The sequence below is a fragment of the Terrapene carolina genome, unplaced genomic scaffold, assembly GCF_002925995.2.
Source record: "Terrapene carolina triunguis isolate 2854851 unplaced genomic scaffold, T_m_triunguis-2.0 Scaffold782, whole genome shotgun sequence".
Lineage (NCBI taxonomy): Eukaryota > Metazoa > Chordata > Testudines > Emydidae > Terrapene > Terrapene triunguis.
In genome coordinates, this window is record NW_020665133.1 from 1,198,286 (window position 1) to 1,214,824 (window position 16,539).

Genomic DNA, 16,539 nt, shown 5'->3' on the forward strand with positions numbered 1-16,539 from the left:
AAAGTATCTTGTCCCCTTATTGGTCCTTTGGGTCAGGTGTCAGCCAGGTTACCTGAGCTTCTTAACCCTTTACAGGCAAAAGGATTTTGGTGCCTCTGGCCAGGAGGGATTCCATAGTACTGTATACAGGAGGGTTGTTACCCTTCCCTTTATAGTTATGACAACACTGTTGGAATGAATGTTTGTAGACAGCCTGCACTGAGCTGTTGATGTCACTGCAGCTCCTCTGATACTTGAATACTGACCCCAAATTATCATCAGTACAATCTGTTCAAAGAGATGATGCTCCGGTGGTTGAGGTGGAGCTGGGTTCAGTTCCTTGTGTGACCGTGGGCAAATCATTTAGCCTCTCTGTGCCTCAGTTCCCATCTGTAGAACAGGGATAATAGTCCTGCCTTTCCTCAGAAGATAAGTGCATTGAAGATTGTGAGTGCTCAGATACAGTACTGTGGTAATGGTTGGGGGCCATATTAATACCTTAGAATTCAGGGGTTCTCAAACTTCATTGCACCATGACCCCCTTCTGACAATAAAAATTACTACACGACCCCAGGAGGGGGCACCGAAGCCTGAGCCCGCCTGAGTGCTGCTGCCTCAGGCGGGGGGACCAAACTGAAGCCCAACCTGAGTCTCGCTGCCCAGGGCTAAAGTCCTTGGGCTTTGGCTGGGCCCCAGCAAGTCTAAGCCAGCCCTGGCGACTCCATTAAAACGGGTTCGCGACCCACTTTGGGGTCCTGACCCACAGTTTGAGAACCGCTGTCTTAGGTAGATGGCAGCAACAGCAGCAAATGACAGAGCTGGGTAGTCTGGGCTGTCAGGAGCTGGGGCTGTTGTGGAGGTGACACATCCTGCTTCTAGAGGAGTATCTGTATGGCATCCATACACTGGCAGGAGCATTCTGTGAAGGGGTGGCTCTCAGCCATCACATCAGTTTGGCTTCTGTGGTGATGCTCAATGCACCGGAACCAAGGGGAGGTTGAGACGATGCAATAAAGTGGTCTTTGTTTGGCATATGCCCTCACACAGGTGAGCAAAAGAGAGATCACACATTCTCTGGGGAGTTCTGTGCTATAACCTCATATGTAAGGAACCCAGTCTTGCAGGAATCTCAATGTAATTAGGAATATAAATACCTGCCCCTCCCCTCCCCACTCTGTTTTTACTTCTTTTTGGGCCACGCACTGCAATCTCACTTGCCTTCCAGTATGGTTTCAATCCTATCAAAAGTCCTATTTCCTTAAGACCAAGTTCAACTTGCTGAAATGTTCACTGAAGCCTCATGAGAAGGCTGGGTCAGTTTCACAATTTGCTGCTTTTTAAAACTAAAAGTCTCAAAAAATCCCACTGGAATGAAATCTGTTGAACACATGGATTTGCTATGATGTACGTGTGGTCGTCACGTGGCAGACATGGCTAGCAAGGCAGGTCACGGAGGTTCAGAAGGAGGAATATGATGTTCTTCTTCGAGTGCTTGCTCATATCCATTCCAGTTAGGTGTGTGCGCGCCGCGTGCACGATCGTCGGAAGATTTTTACCCTAGCAACACCCGGTGGGTCGGCTGTGGAGCCCCCTGGAGTGGCGCCGTTATGGCGCTGGATATATACCCCAGCCGACCCAGCGCCCCCTCAGTTCCTTCTTACCGCCCCTGACGGTCGTTGGAACTGTGGAGCGCGGCTTCGCTGATCTCCACACTCCCTAGCTTCTCATTGTTCTTGTTATAGTTAGTTATATAGATAGTTTTTCAAGTTAGTTAGTTAGTTAGTTGTATAGTGTATATATATAGTTGTATATTGTTATCGGGGGTTTAGGGGGTGTTTTTCCCCTTTTCCCCCTGGCGCACAGCCGGGCTCATGCCCAAGGCTCCTGGCTTTAAGCCCTGCGCGTCCTGCGGGAAGCATATGCCAACCAGCGACCCGCATAGTTCCTGCTTGAAGTGCCTTGGGGAGGCTCATCCAGCAGATAAGTGCCCTATCTGCAAGGCCTTCAAGCCGAGGACAAGAAAGGAGCGGGACTTTAGGCTCCGACAGCTCCTGATGGAGGCGGCTCTGAGTCCGGATCCTCCCTCGGCGCGCCCTGTCCCGGCACCTAGCGCTTCGGTGCGCAGCGCCCCGGCGGGCCCGACCGGTGCGGCGGAAAAGACTGCTCGGCACCGACCGACGTCGGCACCGCGCCCGCCTAAAGAACCTCGACGCCGATCCCTTTCCCCGGGCCATAAGAAGGCCGGCAAGGCGCGGGACGTTGCTGCCGCGAAGATACCGGCTCCCCCGGTGCCGGGGGTAGAGCTGCGTCCGCAGTTGGACCGCCAAAGGCAGGCGGCCACACCGTCGACTCCGGCACCGAGGCCGTTGAGTCCGGTGCGGACTGTTTCACCACCAAGGCTGGTGGTGGAACCTTGTCTCCCTTCCACCCCGGAGACCTTTGCTACGGCAAGAGACCTGATCGCCCTCACGGAGCCGGCGCCGTCACAACTCCCGGCACCGGTGGCTCCACGCGTGCTGCAGTCCAGAGGCAAGCCTGCCCTGGTGCGCCCACCGTCGCCAGCACGGGTCTCTCGACACCGCTCCAGATCCCGGAGCAGGTCCCGACGCCGCTCGGAGTCCCGGCGCCGAATATCACCTCGGCACCGGTCGTACTCGCGGCCCAGATCTTCTTCGCGGCGCCGTTCAACATCCCGGCACCGTCGCGACGACCGGCACCGATCGGGCTCGAGACGCAGCTCCCGGCACCGGTATGAGCGCCACTTGGGCTCGAGAGGCCGCTCCCGGTAGCACGCCTCCTCCAGATCGTCGTCCCGTTCCAGATCGGGATCCCGGCACCGGAGGGACTATCGGCACCGATCCAGGTTCCGGCACCGCACAGGGACAGATCGCCTTACGGCCGGCACCGATCGGCACCGTACCATGCGTGGATGCTTCATGGTTGAGTCGCTCAGAGCGGCAATGCTCCCAGGCCGTCCAACAGGTCCTGCTGGGAAGTAGAAAGCCCTCTACGCGGACCACTTATTTAGCCAAGTGGAAGAGATTCTCCTGTTGGTGTGAGCAACGAGCTACGTCTCCCTCGCAGGCTCCCATTCCTTCGATACTGGAATACCTCCTGTCCCTAAGACAGCAAGGCTTGGCGACATCCTCAATCAAGGTTCACCTCGCCGCTATTTCCGCTTTCCACCCAGGAGAACTCACGTCCTCGGTCTTCTCTAACCCGATGGTCGTTAGATTCCTCAAGGGCTTAGACCAGCTGTACCCACAGCAACGACAGCCGGTTCCAACGTGGGACCTCAACCTCGTCCTCTCCAGGCTCACAGGGCCTCCGTTTGAGCCATTGGCTACCTGCTCGCTCCTGTACTTATCTTGGAAGACAGCCTTCCTAGTAGCCATCACCTCAGCACGGCGCGTCTCGGAACTCAGGGCGCTGACATCCGAGCCCCCATACACGGTGTTCCATAAGGACAAGATGCAGCTTCGCCCCCATCCTGCCTTTCTTCCAAAGGTGGTGTCGCCTTTCCACGTGAACCAGGATATATTCCTCCCGGTCTTCCATCCGAAACCGCACGCTACTCGTCAGGACCAGCGTTTACATTCTTTGGACGTTCGCAGGGCCCTGGCTTTCTATATTGACCGTACAAAGCCATTTAGGAAGACGACGCAACTCTTCGTTGCGGTAGCCGACCGGATGAAGGGCTCACCGGTCTCTTCACAGTGCCTGTCCTCCTGGATCACATCCTGCATTCGTGCTTGCTACGACCTGGCCGGTGTACCGACGCCACGCCTCACCGCTCATTCCACGAGGGCCCAGGCCTCCTCGACTGCCTTCCTGGCTCAAGTACCGATCCAGGACATTTGTAGAGCTGCAGTGTGGTCATCGGTCCACACATTTGCTACTCACTATGCGCTGGTGCAACAATCCAGAGACGATGCTGCTTTCGGGTCAGCGGTTCTGCACACAGCAATGTCTCACTCCGACCCCGCCACCTAGGTGGGGCTTGGGAGTCACCTAACTGGAATGGATATGAGCAAGCACTCGAAGAAGAAAAGACGGTTACTCACCGTTGTAACTGTTGTTCTTCGAGATGTGTTGCTCATATCCATTCCAAACCCGCCCCCCTTCCCCACTGTCGGAGTAGCCAGCAAGAAGGAACTGAGGGGGCGCTGGGTCGGCTGGGGTATATATCCAGCGCCATAACGGCGCCACTCCAGGGGGCTCCACAGCCGACCCACCGGGTGTTGCTAGGGTAAAAATCTTCCGACGATCGTGCACGCGGCGCGCACACACCTAACTGGAATGGATATGAGCAACACATCTCGAAGAACAACAGTTACAACGGTGAGTAACCGTCTTTTCTCAAAAGTACAGCTCTGAATTCAATTTCTCACTGTTCCATGGCATTGTCTCTTACAGCTATGAGACTATTCAGCCCTTTATTGAAGAGTTTCTGCAGATCTTCACCTCAGTGCTTCAGGAGAGGAGGTAAATCCAACAGAATGGGACCCAAAGGAAGAATAACTGTCCTCCCATATCTGTTCCCAGCACTAAAAGTGCGGAAGACATTGGTATATGAGGGACTTTGATGCATGTGGGAATTAGAAATCTTTCAGTCTAGTTAGGAAATGTTCTGTGAGAGAGAATTATAACAAGCATTATTGTAGTGTTGCAGAGGATGCTGTGTGGTGCCAGAGACTGTTATAATGCTTTGCACTTCTTTAGCACCTCTTGCTGTAGGCTCTCAAAGTGCTGTATGTATGTTAATGAATTAACCATCACAGCTACCTTGTCAGGTTAGACAATTATTTGTCCCCAGTCTACAGATGGGGAAACCGAACCACAAGATTAAGTGACTTGTCCAAGGAGACACAGCGAGTCAGTGGCAGAGCTGGGAATCAAACCCAGATTTCCTAACTCCCCCAGGTCAGGTGTTTTAATCACAAAATCATGCTCCTCTCTAGCTGGGCATTGGGTCATTGGAGGGTCACAGCATCATGTTGAGGGTTATAATTGGCTGTTGTGGTGTGGGGAGGTTGACTGGATTATGATGGAATGCAAAACTAGGCCTGGCGATAGACATTGGAGTTTGTTTCTGGGTGTCTGCAAGGTCGTGGGGTTCATGACTGCATGCTGATGAGGTTACAGCAGTGCATTAAGGATTGCAGCAGGGAGCTTTGCAGTTCATTCACTCCTCAGTTTGACTGATATACTTGCTTTTGTGTTTTCAGGTTTCTTTGTGACTATGATGAGCTGTTTCCTGTCGCAGATGACGTGAGTCTGCTTCAGCAGGCATCCTCTGCCTTGTATCCTTTTCTCTCAGCAGGTGTACACTTCACTGTGTTTTAAAAAGCTGGTGGCTATTGACAGTCTATACTGGCACTCTCACACTTGCTACTTCTGATTAAGCTGCACCAGTGACAGCAATGGTGGGGAAGCTGTTAGAAAAAAGCCTAGTGTAGCACAGATTTGGAGTCCTCAAAGAGCACGTAACTACTCACATGTGATGTCTGAACAGGCAAATCTGGACTAGAGCACAGAGAAATGCCCTTAATGCAGTCTTGTAGGGATGACACCAGGACAGCATATATCCTCCAAGCAGTGGAAAGTGCCTGGGAAGGTGTGGAGAGGAGAAAAACACCAGTCGTTAAAAGCCAGCCTCCACCAAGGGTATCTGATGGAGCTTCAGCAATGGTGGAAAATGCTGCTAAGGACTCAGAAGGGCTTGATGATGCATACAACTTGGAGTATGATGTGAGTATGGAGCTGCATGGACAGGGAGGGTAACGGTTCTCTCCCACCATCTCCACTTAACTGATTGCACTTTGGTGGGGTGAGAAGTCTTGTTTGTTTCCTTGGCTCTTAGGCAATGACTGTATTCCAAATCCAGATGGATCAATCAAAACTGAATTGCAGCCACCTATTCAATGCGGCATGGTGAATAAGCTTGGGAATGAGACAAACTGGGTTCTACTTGTGGCCCTGCCACTGGTCTTGGACAGATTGCTTAATTCCTTTTGTCTTGGGTTTCCTATCAATGTAACCCACCTAGTACTCGTACGGCTCCCACCACTGATGTATCTGAGCCCTTGACTTGTTTGTAAAGCATTTTGAGGAGAGGAAGGTGATCAGGAATAGTCAACATAGATTCACCAAGGGCAAGTCATGCCTGACCAACCTGATTGCCTTCTATGATGAGACAACTGGCTCTGTGGATATGGGGAAGGTGGTGGATGTGATATATCTTGACTTTAGCAAAGCTTTTGCTATGGTCTCCCACAGTATTCTTGCCAGCAAGTTAAAAAAGTATGGGCTGGATGAATGGACTATAAGGTAGATAGAAAGCTGGCTAGATTATCGTGCTCAACGGGTAGTGATCGATGTCTAGTTGGCAGCCGGTATCAAGAGGAGTGCGCCAGGGGTCGGTCCTGGGGCAGGTTTTGTTCAACATCTTTATTAATGATCTGGATGTTGGGATGAATTGCACCCTCAGCAAGTTCGCAGATGACACTAAGCTGGGGGGAGAGGTAGATATGCTGGAGGGTAGGGATAGGGTCCAGAGTGACCTATACAAATTGGAGGATTGGGCCAAAAGAAATCTGACGAGGTTCAACAAGGACAAGTGCAGAGTCCTGCACTTAAGACCGTATCAAAAGCTTTGCTAAAGTCAAGGAATAACACATCCACTGCTTTCCCCTCATCCACAGATCTCAAGTTGCAGTGGGGGAGGTCTAGGTTGGATATTAGGAAACACTATTTCACTAGGCAGGTGGTGAAGCACTGGAATGGGTTCCCTAGGGAGGTGGTGGAATCTCCATCCTTAGAGGTTTTTAAGGTCAGGCTTGAGAAAGCCCTGGCTGGGATGATTTAGTTGGGGATCAGTCCTGCTTTGAGCAGGGGGCTGGACTAGATGACCTCCTGAGGTCCCTTCCAACCCTAATATTCTATGATTCTATGATATACCTGTTAAGTATTATTTGAGGAAAAGATGCTGTAAAATATCCCAGCTCTCTCAGATTCAAAGAGCTGCATACCTAATTCTGTACTTGATGGATTCTGCCTAGTGCCCCATTTGGGTTCTATTCTCATATCCCTAACTGTTCTTTGCCCTGGTTTCCATGCACACATGCCCTCTCTGTATTGTGATCCCTTTTCAGTAATTTCACCCCTTGTGTTTGGTATGTATAGTGTGCTGGAGCAGCTGCAGCACCCGCTGCCAAGGTCTCGGGGGTGGAGTTGGATTCTTTGATCTCTCAAGTGAAAGATCTGCTGCCTGACCTAGGGGAGGGCTTCATCTTGGCCTGCCTGGAGGAGCACAGCTACAGTGTAGAGCAGGTGATAAACAACATCCTGGAGGATAGGCTGGTGCCATCCCTGGACAAACTGGAGCGAACAATGCCAAGGTGGGGATGAGGTTTTAGTATGTTTGATGTTGTTTTATTTCCAGTTGTGGATTGCTAAAGGGACTGTTCTGCATGATGGTTACTAATCACTCTGTGCCTCGGAAACTGAATGAGCTTGTAAAAAGCAACAGAGGGTCCTGTGGCACCTTTGAGACTAACAGAAGTATTGGGAGCATAAGCTTTCGTGGGTAAGAACCTCACTTCTTCAGATGCAAGTAATGGAAATCTCCAGAGGCAGGTATAAATCAGTGTGGAGATAACGAGGTTAGTTCAATCAGGGAGGGTGAGGTGCTCTGCTAGCAGTTGAGGTGTGAACACCAAGGGAGGAGAAACTGCTTCTGTAGTTGGATAGCCATTCACAGTCTTTGTTTAATCCTGATCTGATGGTGTCAAATTTGCAAATGAACTGGAGCTCAGCAGTTTCTCTTTGGAGTCTGGTCCTGAAGTTTTTTTGCTGTAAGATGGCTACCTTTACATCTGCTATTGTGTGGCCAGGGAGGTTGAAGTGTTCTCCTACAGGTTTTTGTATATTGCCATTCCTGATATCTGACTTGTGTCCATTTATCCTCTTGCGTAGTGACTGTCCAGTTTGGCCAATGTACATAGCAGAGGGGCATTGCTGGCATATGATGGCATATATAACATTGGTGGACGTGCAGGTGAATGAGCCGGTGATGTTGTAGCTGATCTGGTTAGGTCCTGTGATGGTGTTGCTGGTGTAGATATGTGGGCAGAGTTGGCATCGAGGTTTGTTGCATGGGTTGGTTCCTGAGTTAGAGTTGTTATGGTGCGGTGTGTGGTTGCTGGTGAGAATATGCTTAAGGTTGGCAGGTTGTCTGTGGGCAAGGACTGGCCTGCCTCCCAAGGTCTGTGAAAGTGAGGGATCATTGTCCTGGATGGGTTGTAGATCACTGATGATGCGTTGGAGAGGTTTAAGCTGAGGACTGTAGGTGATGGCCAGTGGAGTTCTGTTGGTTTCTCTTCTGGGCCTGTCTTGTAGCAGGAGGCTTCTGGGTACACGTCTGGCTCTGTTGATTTGTTTCTTTATTTCCTTGTGTGGGTATCGTAGTTTTGAGAATGCTTGGTGAAGATCTTGTAGGTGTTGGTCTCTGTCTGAGGGGTTGGAGCAGATGCGATTGTACCTCAGTGCTTGGCTGTAGACGATGGATCGTGTGGTGTGACCGGGGTGGAAGCTGGAGGCATGAAGGTAGGCATAGCGGTCGGTGGGTTTTCGGTATAGGGTGGTGTTAATGTGGCCATCGCTTATTTGTACGGTGGTGTCTAGGAAGTGGACCTCCCGTGTAGATTGGTCCAGGCTGAGGTTGATGGTGGGGTGGAAGCTGTTGAAATCATGGTGGAATTCTTCCAGGGTCTCTTTCCCATGGGTCCAGATGATGAAGATGTCATCAATATAGCGTAGGTAGAGAAGGGGCATGAGTGGACGAGAGCTGAGGAAGCGTTGTTCCAGGTCAGCCATAAAAATGTTGGCATATTGTGGGGCCATGCGGGTGCCCATAGCGGTGCCACTGGTCTGGAGGTATATATTGTCACCGAATTTGAAATAATTGTGCGTGAGGATAAAGTCACAGAGCTCAGCAATAAGTTGTGCTGTGTCATCATCAGGGATACTGTTCCTGACAGCTTGTATTCCATCTGTATGTGGGATGTTTGTGTAGAGAGCCTCTACATCCATGGTGGCTAGGATGGTGTTTTCTGGGAGGTCACCAATGCATTGTAGTTTTCTCAGGAAATCTGTGGTGTCACGGAGATAGCTGGGAGTGCTGGTGGCGTAGGGTCTGAGTAGGGAGTCCACATATCCAGACAGTCCTTCAGTGAGAGTGCCAATGCCCGAGATGATGGGGCGTCCAGGATTTCCAGGTTTGTGGATCTTAGGTAGTAGATAGAATAACCCCGGTCGGGGCTCTAAGGGTATGTTGATTTGTTCCTGTGTTACAAAGGTGCCACAGGACCCTCTGTTGCTTTTTACAGATTCAGACTAACACGGCTACCCCTCTGATGAATGAGCTTGTGTTTCCCTCGGCAGGTAGCTGCAGTGGGAGCTGCCCAGTTCTGTCTGCCACTAAGCCTCAGTCCTGCCTCTTCCCCTGTTTCCCTGCAGAGGCCAGAGATTTTTCCATCCTGAGTTGTACAACAGAGGCTGGGTCATGTGTTATGAAGTGACACAAATGATTGTCCATTGGACACTAAAATGAGACCTGTCTAAATCACGTCATAGAGGACAACAGCTTAGCCCTGTACTGGGCAATAGTGCCACCACTCTTATACAGCAAGCCCCAAATCCATTACCTGCAAAAGCTACTAATTTGCTGCAGATGGCTATGGTATGGTTCTTCATGATTAAAATCCCATTAGTCCTGCATGAAGGGAGTATCTTCAAAGAAACTAATTCAAGTGGAATTTACCCTGCAGGGCAGAGTAGTTAAATTGTAAGGTACTAGAATTGTACTCTGTGCAGAAAGAATTTTAACCAAGGAGAAATGAGAAATTACAATTCAAATCCACTTTTATCAGAGTCCACAGAGCTGCCTGGCCTCTGATGCTTTCTGTATGTTGCATTGGGGGCTTAGGAATCATAATCAGCAATGGAACCTGCTTGGTTTTAGCTGCCTTTGCAGCTGTAGAATGTGCATGCACTACAGCAGCAGTTTCCAACTGTGATTCAGGATGTGAATGGTATGCTATGCCCAGTCATACTCCAGAAAGGCATTAGCTGACTGTGTCTGGTATGTTGTTCAGCAGTGATGCACTTTAAAAAAAAAAAAAAAAAAAAAAGAAATCTTATCAGAACAGAGACTATATAAAATGGTGGTTTTGTACATAACAATCTGCTTTTTATTCTCTTTTAATCAGATCTGCTGATTTGCTGGCACAAACTACTTTTTATTTCTGTTAGCACTGCAGAGCTAACACAGTTACGGGAGACTGGGTGGATTCTGTTTTGCTTCATGCATCATCAACAAAACTGTCAGCTAAGTGGCAAAGGCAGAATTGTGATTCCTGGTGATCTTAGAACAGAGCACAGCTGACTTTTTTCAGATTCCAGGCTGAGTATACAGCACCAGAAATAATAAATTTAAAGATAATCCTCTTTTGACTCATAAATTGAACAAATTTAATCTGGAAATATTTGAGACAGAATGAGTAAGGAACCATAGGGAGACCTACCTTCTGAAACCATCCGTAACAAATTATTGGGATTTTCTCCAGAGAGTAGTCCCATACATACATACATACATACAGTGTTGATTTTACCAAGTCACTGCTGAGCATAATCGTGCTTCAGTATTGAATACTCTAGTTTGTCCATTCTTAAAAGAAGGATTTTCTCCCCTTGCTTTCTCCTAAATGGGTTTGAGCCTCCCCATGAAGATCAGCCACATGGTTTGAGACCTCTATTCTAGACCAGCATAGTATTGGATGTTAACTGGGGCTGTGAAACAGAAAATGACTGGAGCTATTGCAATCTGATGCTGTTCAGTTTTGTACTTTGTGCTGCTGTGTACGGTTAAGGGATTGACGGAGTAATGGAGATCATGGCATTGACTGAGAGAATGTGGCCCTTCTTAGCTTTATCTCAGCGGCTTCTGTTCTGTCTCCTTTCTAACAGGCAGGTGAAGACAGAACCAACCCCTCTGGTGACTTCTCGATACAACATCTTCCAGGATGATGAGTTTGATATATTCAGCAGGGACTCAGTGGACATGTCCCGGGTACAAAAAGGCAGGAGGTGCGTATCACAGCTTCAATCAGTTCTTTTGGACAGGGTGGTATAAATGTTCATGGACTTAGAGCAATAAATTCCATTAAGAAAATCCCATTGCAGTCCTCTGAGAGTATATTTGTATGTCTGAGGCCAACTGGTAGAGTTATTTTCCTGATCACTTGTCCACAAGCAGCTAGGGCTAGAGATTTGGTTGGTTTTAACAAGAAAACATCATTGTCCCAATTTTTGGGCTGTGATCTCATTCTCGCTAGGAAATTAAAATGAAATAGTGTTGTGGCCTTTCTCTCTATTCAGCTTGTACTGTTTGACACTACTGCGCCAGACTCACTTTTAACATCTGACTCTGATTTGGTCTTTTATGTTTCATTTTCTTTTCTCCATAAATTGCAAGACCACTACTGCCACCAGTCTGAGATTTGTGAGTCAGAAATGAGGCTAGGTGAAATTTGTTTCAAATTCAAGTACAAATATCAATAATGTCCATCTGTTTTGAAATCTAGCTCAGATAACACAATCTCAGTAATCTAGTTCCTCCACTAGTAGTTCCTGTCTCTGTGAAAGTGCATTGCCTCTGTTTCTCACATCTCTTAGCATGCCATGCTGTGTCATGTACTTTGTTTGTTTAACCCAGTGCTTTTGGTATTACCCTCTGCTGATTCAGGTTGATGGGGGGTTTACCCTCAAAAGCCCAACAGAGTGGTTTGATGTGTTCCAGGCATTATTCAAACATTTCTTTTAAATCAGCCAAGCCTGTGTTTGGACCTGTCTTTAGATATATAAATAGCTGGGAAATGAAAGATTGATTTGTAAATTAAACTGTCTGGCTGTGGCAGCATCAGCTAAGTTTGCAGCTCCAAGACTGTAAAGTATTGGAGGAAAAGTGGGTGTGCTAATCTCTTTTATTGGAGGAAAGTCCAATCAGACTGTGATTTGCAGCAGCAAGTAATCAAATTATAGCTTTTTTTTACTACAAATCCTACTCTAGTTTGGCTGTGTCAAGCTGTTCTGCATATAATAATCTGCTCTTTATACTCAAGAGAGTGAGGACCAACCTCAGGGCAGACTGTTAAGAACCAGGGCACAAACTCCAAATTGGTTTCTATACTTAGATTTCACCCACCAATTATCAAATGTAAACTCCTCAGGCTCTATAACAGCCTGAACGTGAAATCACAGGCAGTCCCCTTGAATACTCTGATTGCTCCTGCCTACCTTTGTGCTAGATGGTCCCTTGCACCAAACAGCAATATTTAGGGCAGGTCCACACTTAAAACGCTGCATCAGCACAGTGCACCGATGCAGCTGTGTCGCTGCAGCACTCAAGTGAAGATGCTCAAGTGAAGAGGCATAGTTAATCCACCTCCCCGAGAAGCGGTAGCTATGTTGATGGGAGAAGCGCTTCCATTTGACATAGCGCTGTCTACATGCTGGCGAGGGGCGTTAAGTCAGTATAACTATGACTGTGGATATTTCACACCCCTGAATGACCTAGTTATACTGCTATAGGTCTGCAGTGTAGACCTGGCCTTAGGCTACTCCCAGTCCCAAAGGACCAGTTGCTTACCTCAGGTCAATTACACCTTAGATCTCACACCAAAGACAACTCTCATAGTCAATCCTATAATATATATACAGATTTAGGAAAGGGAAACATCAGTTATTTAAAAGGTTAAAGCAGGTAAACATAGGTACACACAAATTAGTTCCAATCTTAAGTTTAAAGAAGTTGTAGAAGCTTCTATAATAAGCAAGATCTCTATGTCCTTTAGGGCTAACCAGGCTGAGCATTGAGGTTCTTTTGCTGATGTCTAGTAATCCTTGCCTGCCCCCAGTCACCTCCTCAAGTCTCAGCAGCAGAAGTTAGAGGGTTTTATTCCCTTCCCCCGTCCACTTTGAGCTGCTGCTTCCAGCGATGAACTCATCTGATGGGAGGAATTAACTTGCAAGACTCATCTTCCTGAGGCGGGAGGGGTGGAGAGTAAACAACAAAGTTGTTGGTTCTCTTTTAACATTCCACTCTGATCTGCCTGGTGTCAGTGGGCCTTCCTTGTGGGGCAGGACAGACCACCTTCTGTTGGAGACCAGCATTTCACACTAATCAATATATCTCGTCTGTCTGAGAAAAGGTGGGTGATGTAATACCTTATATTGGACCAGCTTCTCACCCATCTTGTCTCTCTGTCCTGGGACCGACATGGCTGCAACTACATCTCTCCTGTCTGGTGACTTACACAGTTATCAAGGCTTATAGTGCAAATGCTCAAATATTACTTTACAATCTGTGATACAGATGTTATAAGTGATTCCAGCTATGTATTTGTCAGTATTGAAGCATGGGGACCTTGGCCTGAGTTGGCACCTGATCTGTCAGCATCACAGGCTGTCAAACAAAATTGTTGCTTGCCTTGCAGGCCAAAATACCTACCTTTGAACTGTCTAAGTACAGCTGGAAAACCCCCAGACTCAGGTTACGTCTGCACTTGTACCGTTACAGCAGCACTGCTGTAGCGATTTAAGTGTAGACATTCACTACAGCGTCAGAAGGGGTTTTCCTATCACAGTAGGAGGATACAGGAGTAATTCACCTCCCTGAGAGGTGGTAGTTACACCAGGGGCTAGGTCGTCTTAACTGCACCCCTGAGCGATGTAGCTGGGTTGATCTAACTTCTTAGCGTGGACCTGGCCCTAGGTTGTCTCCCAACCCCATTCACCACATTCCTCTGATCAAAGCACCAGCAGACATCACATGCATGTGAGACCCAGCAATGCTCTGTGCCTTCTCCCAAACCATTCCTTGTTGGCTGATATCAGCTAGGCCAGTGGTCACCAACCAGTCGATCACGATTGACTGGTCGATCCTAGAGGATCTCGCAGTCGATGGCGATCTCCAGTGGTGCAGCGGGGCTGCCGCTAAGGCAGGGTCCCTGCCTACCCCGGCTCCATGTCGGTCCTGCGGCCCCTGGGCGGGAGGGGCACGTGGCTCCGCGCGCTTCCCCTGTGTACAAGCACTGCCCCCGCAGCTCCCATTGGCCACAGCTCCCCGTTCCCGGCCAATGGGAGCTGCGGGGGCGGTGCTTGCAGGCAGGAGCAGTGTGCGGAGGGAGACCCCTGCCCCCCCACCCCGGTGGTGCAGTGGGGCTGCCGCTGAGGCAGGGTCCCTGCCTACCCCAGCCCCACACCACTCCCGGAAGTGGCAGCAGCCAGCGCGGTCCCGGGGGTGGGGAGGGCAGAGGTCTCCCTCCGCGCACTGCTCCTGCCTGGCAAGCACTGTCCCACAGCTCCCATTGGCTGGGAACCGGGAGTTGTGGCCAATGGGAGCTGCGGGAGCGGTGCTTGTAGAGAGGGGAAGCCCCAGCCCTGACCCCCCTCCCAGAACCAGCACCCTGTACCCCCTCCTGCACTCCAACACTCTGCCCCAGCCTGGAGTCCCCTCCTGCACCCAAACTCCCTCCCAGAGCCTGAACCGCCTCCTGCACCCCAACTCTCTGCCCCACCCCGGAGTTCCCTCCTGCACCCAAACTCCCTCCCAGAGCTTGCAACCTTCACCCCCTCCTGCACCCCAACTCCCTGCCCCAGGCTCAGGCCAGAGCCCCCTCCCACACTGCGAACTCCTCAGCCCCAGCCCAGAGCCCGTACCCCCTCCCAAACCCCTACCCCAGCCTGGTGAGGGTGGAGGAGTCCGAGTGACGGAGAGAGGTGGGGATGGAGTGAGCGGGGCATGGGGAAGGGGTGGGGTAGATCCTGGGTTGCCCTTAAATTCCAAAAGTGATCTTACGTGTAAAAAGTTTGGAGACCACTGAGCTAGACCCATTCTTTTCCCATCTGTCTGTCAGCACATGTCTATTGCTCATCTCTGCCCCTTCATCCTCCACCTTTCTGAGACAGTTCAGATCTCTTGTGCTCTGCTGCTCCTTTAGTTCCCCATGTTGCTGTGTCTGTCACTCTGCCCTCCTGGCTATGTCTTCACTGCAAAATAGGTGTGTTTTTTAGATCAGTTATAGCTAAGGCTGCAAGTTTGTCACAGATTCCGTGACTTTCTGTGACTTCTGCAGCAGCCGGTGTACCTGGCTCAGGGTCAGCTTAGGCAGCTCCTGTGCCAGGTGCACTGGCCGCAGCTGGGGCAGTCTCAGGCCCCTGTGCTCCCAACCTCTTCCCTGCAGCTGAGTTTGGGTGTGGGAGGGGGCAGGGGGTTGGGGCACAGGACAGGGTGAGGCGGGTGCTGGGCGGTGCTTACCTCGGGGGCTCCCCAGAAGCGGCAACATCCGCCTTGCTCAGCTGCTAGGCGGAGGCGTGGCCAGGTAGCTCTGTGTGCTGCCTCCGCCCAGAGCAGTGGCTTTGCAGCTCCCATTGGCTGTGGTTCCCCAACCCCCTGCCCCCTCCCACACCCAAACTCTGCTGCTACTTGTGGGGGAGAGGCACGAAGCCAGGTAGGGAGCCTCCCGGCCCCGCCAACCCCTCCCCCCGAGCACCAGCCGAGGTCCCATGATTAAAACGTAGCCTTAGTTATAGCCCTTTTGATGTAAAATCCATGTGAAGGTAGCCTTTGGTAGCTAGTTGGGATCACCCATATACCCTCCACTTAGGGCTGACCTTGACTTGGTACATCAAGGTAAAAACTACAATGCCTTGTCTTCACTAGGAATTTACATCGAGATAGCTGTTTCGATGTCAAAACCATACCTATTTTGTGGTGAAGACAGCCTGTGTCTCCCCTGTTGTCCTTGTCTAGCAGGCAGAAAACTTGATACTTGCCCAGGCTTTCTGGGCAATAGGGTTTTCTCCAGCCTCATCTAAGGCCTGATTTGGGTCTCAATGATCTCTACTCTTTTTGCCTCCCTCCTTAAAACCAGAGAGATGTAATTGTGGTGCTTGCTCTTTATCTTATTAGAGTTCTGGTGGTGTTGTTGAACATGATATTGCACCTGAAGACCACAACCTGGCTGGGCCCCATTGTACTAGTTCAGGGGTGGGCAAACTTTTGGCCCGAGGGCCACATCAGGGAATAGAAATTGTATGGTGGGCTATGAATGCTCACAAAATTGGGGATGGAGTGTGAGAGGGGCTGCAGGCTCTGGGGTGGGGCTGGGGATGAGGAGTTTGGGGTGTAGGAAGGTGCTCTGGGCTGGGACCGAGGGGTTTGGAGGGTGGGAGGGGGATCAGGGCTGGGGCAGAGGTGCAGAAAGGGGTGCAGGTTCCAGTTGTGGGTGCGGGCTCTGGGGTGGGGCTGGGGATGAGAGGTTTGGGGTGCAGGAGGGCACTCCGGGCTGGGATCAAGGGGTTTGGAAAGCGGGAGGGGTATCAGGGCTGGGGCAGGGGGTTGGGGTGTGGGGAGAGGCTCAGGGGTGCAGGCTCCAAGCGGCGCTTACCTCAAGTGGCTCCCAGAAGCAGTGGCATATTCCTTCTCTGGCTCCTTTG

At 50.2% G+C, this 16,539-nt stretch overlaps 1 protein-coding gene across 3 annotated transcripts in view; it reads left to right on the forward strand.

Moving 5' to 3' along the window:
- ASCC2 (activating signal cointegrator 1 complex subunit 2) overlaps nucleotides 1-16,539 on the forward strand; it is a 52,654-nt gene that overhangs the window by 28,645 nt on the left and 7,470 nt on the right. For all 3 annotated transcript variants that reach the window (XM_026660457.2, XM_026660459.2, XM_026660458.2), the window contains exons 11-15: nucleotides 4,396-4,464; nucleotides 5,208-5,282; nucleotides 5,544-5,730; nucleotides 7,165-7,379; nucleotides 11,008-11,127. In XM_026660457.2, coding sequence (XP_026516242.1) covers nucleotides 4,396-4,464; nucleotides 5,208-5,282; nucleotides 5,544-5,730; nucleotides 7,165-7,379; nucleotides 11,008-11,127 — 666 coding nt within the window. The remainder of the gene's footprint in view (nucleotides 1-4,395; nucleotides 4,465-5,207; nucleotides 5,283-5,543; nucleotides 5,731-7,164; nucleotides 7,380-11,007; nucleotides 11,128-16,539) is intronic.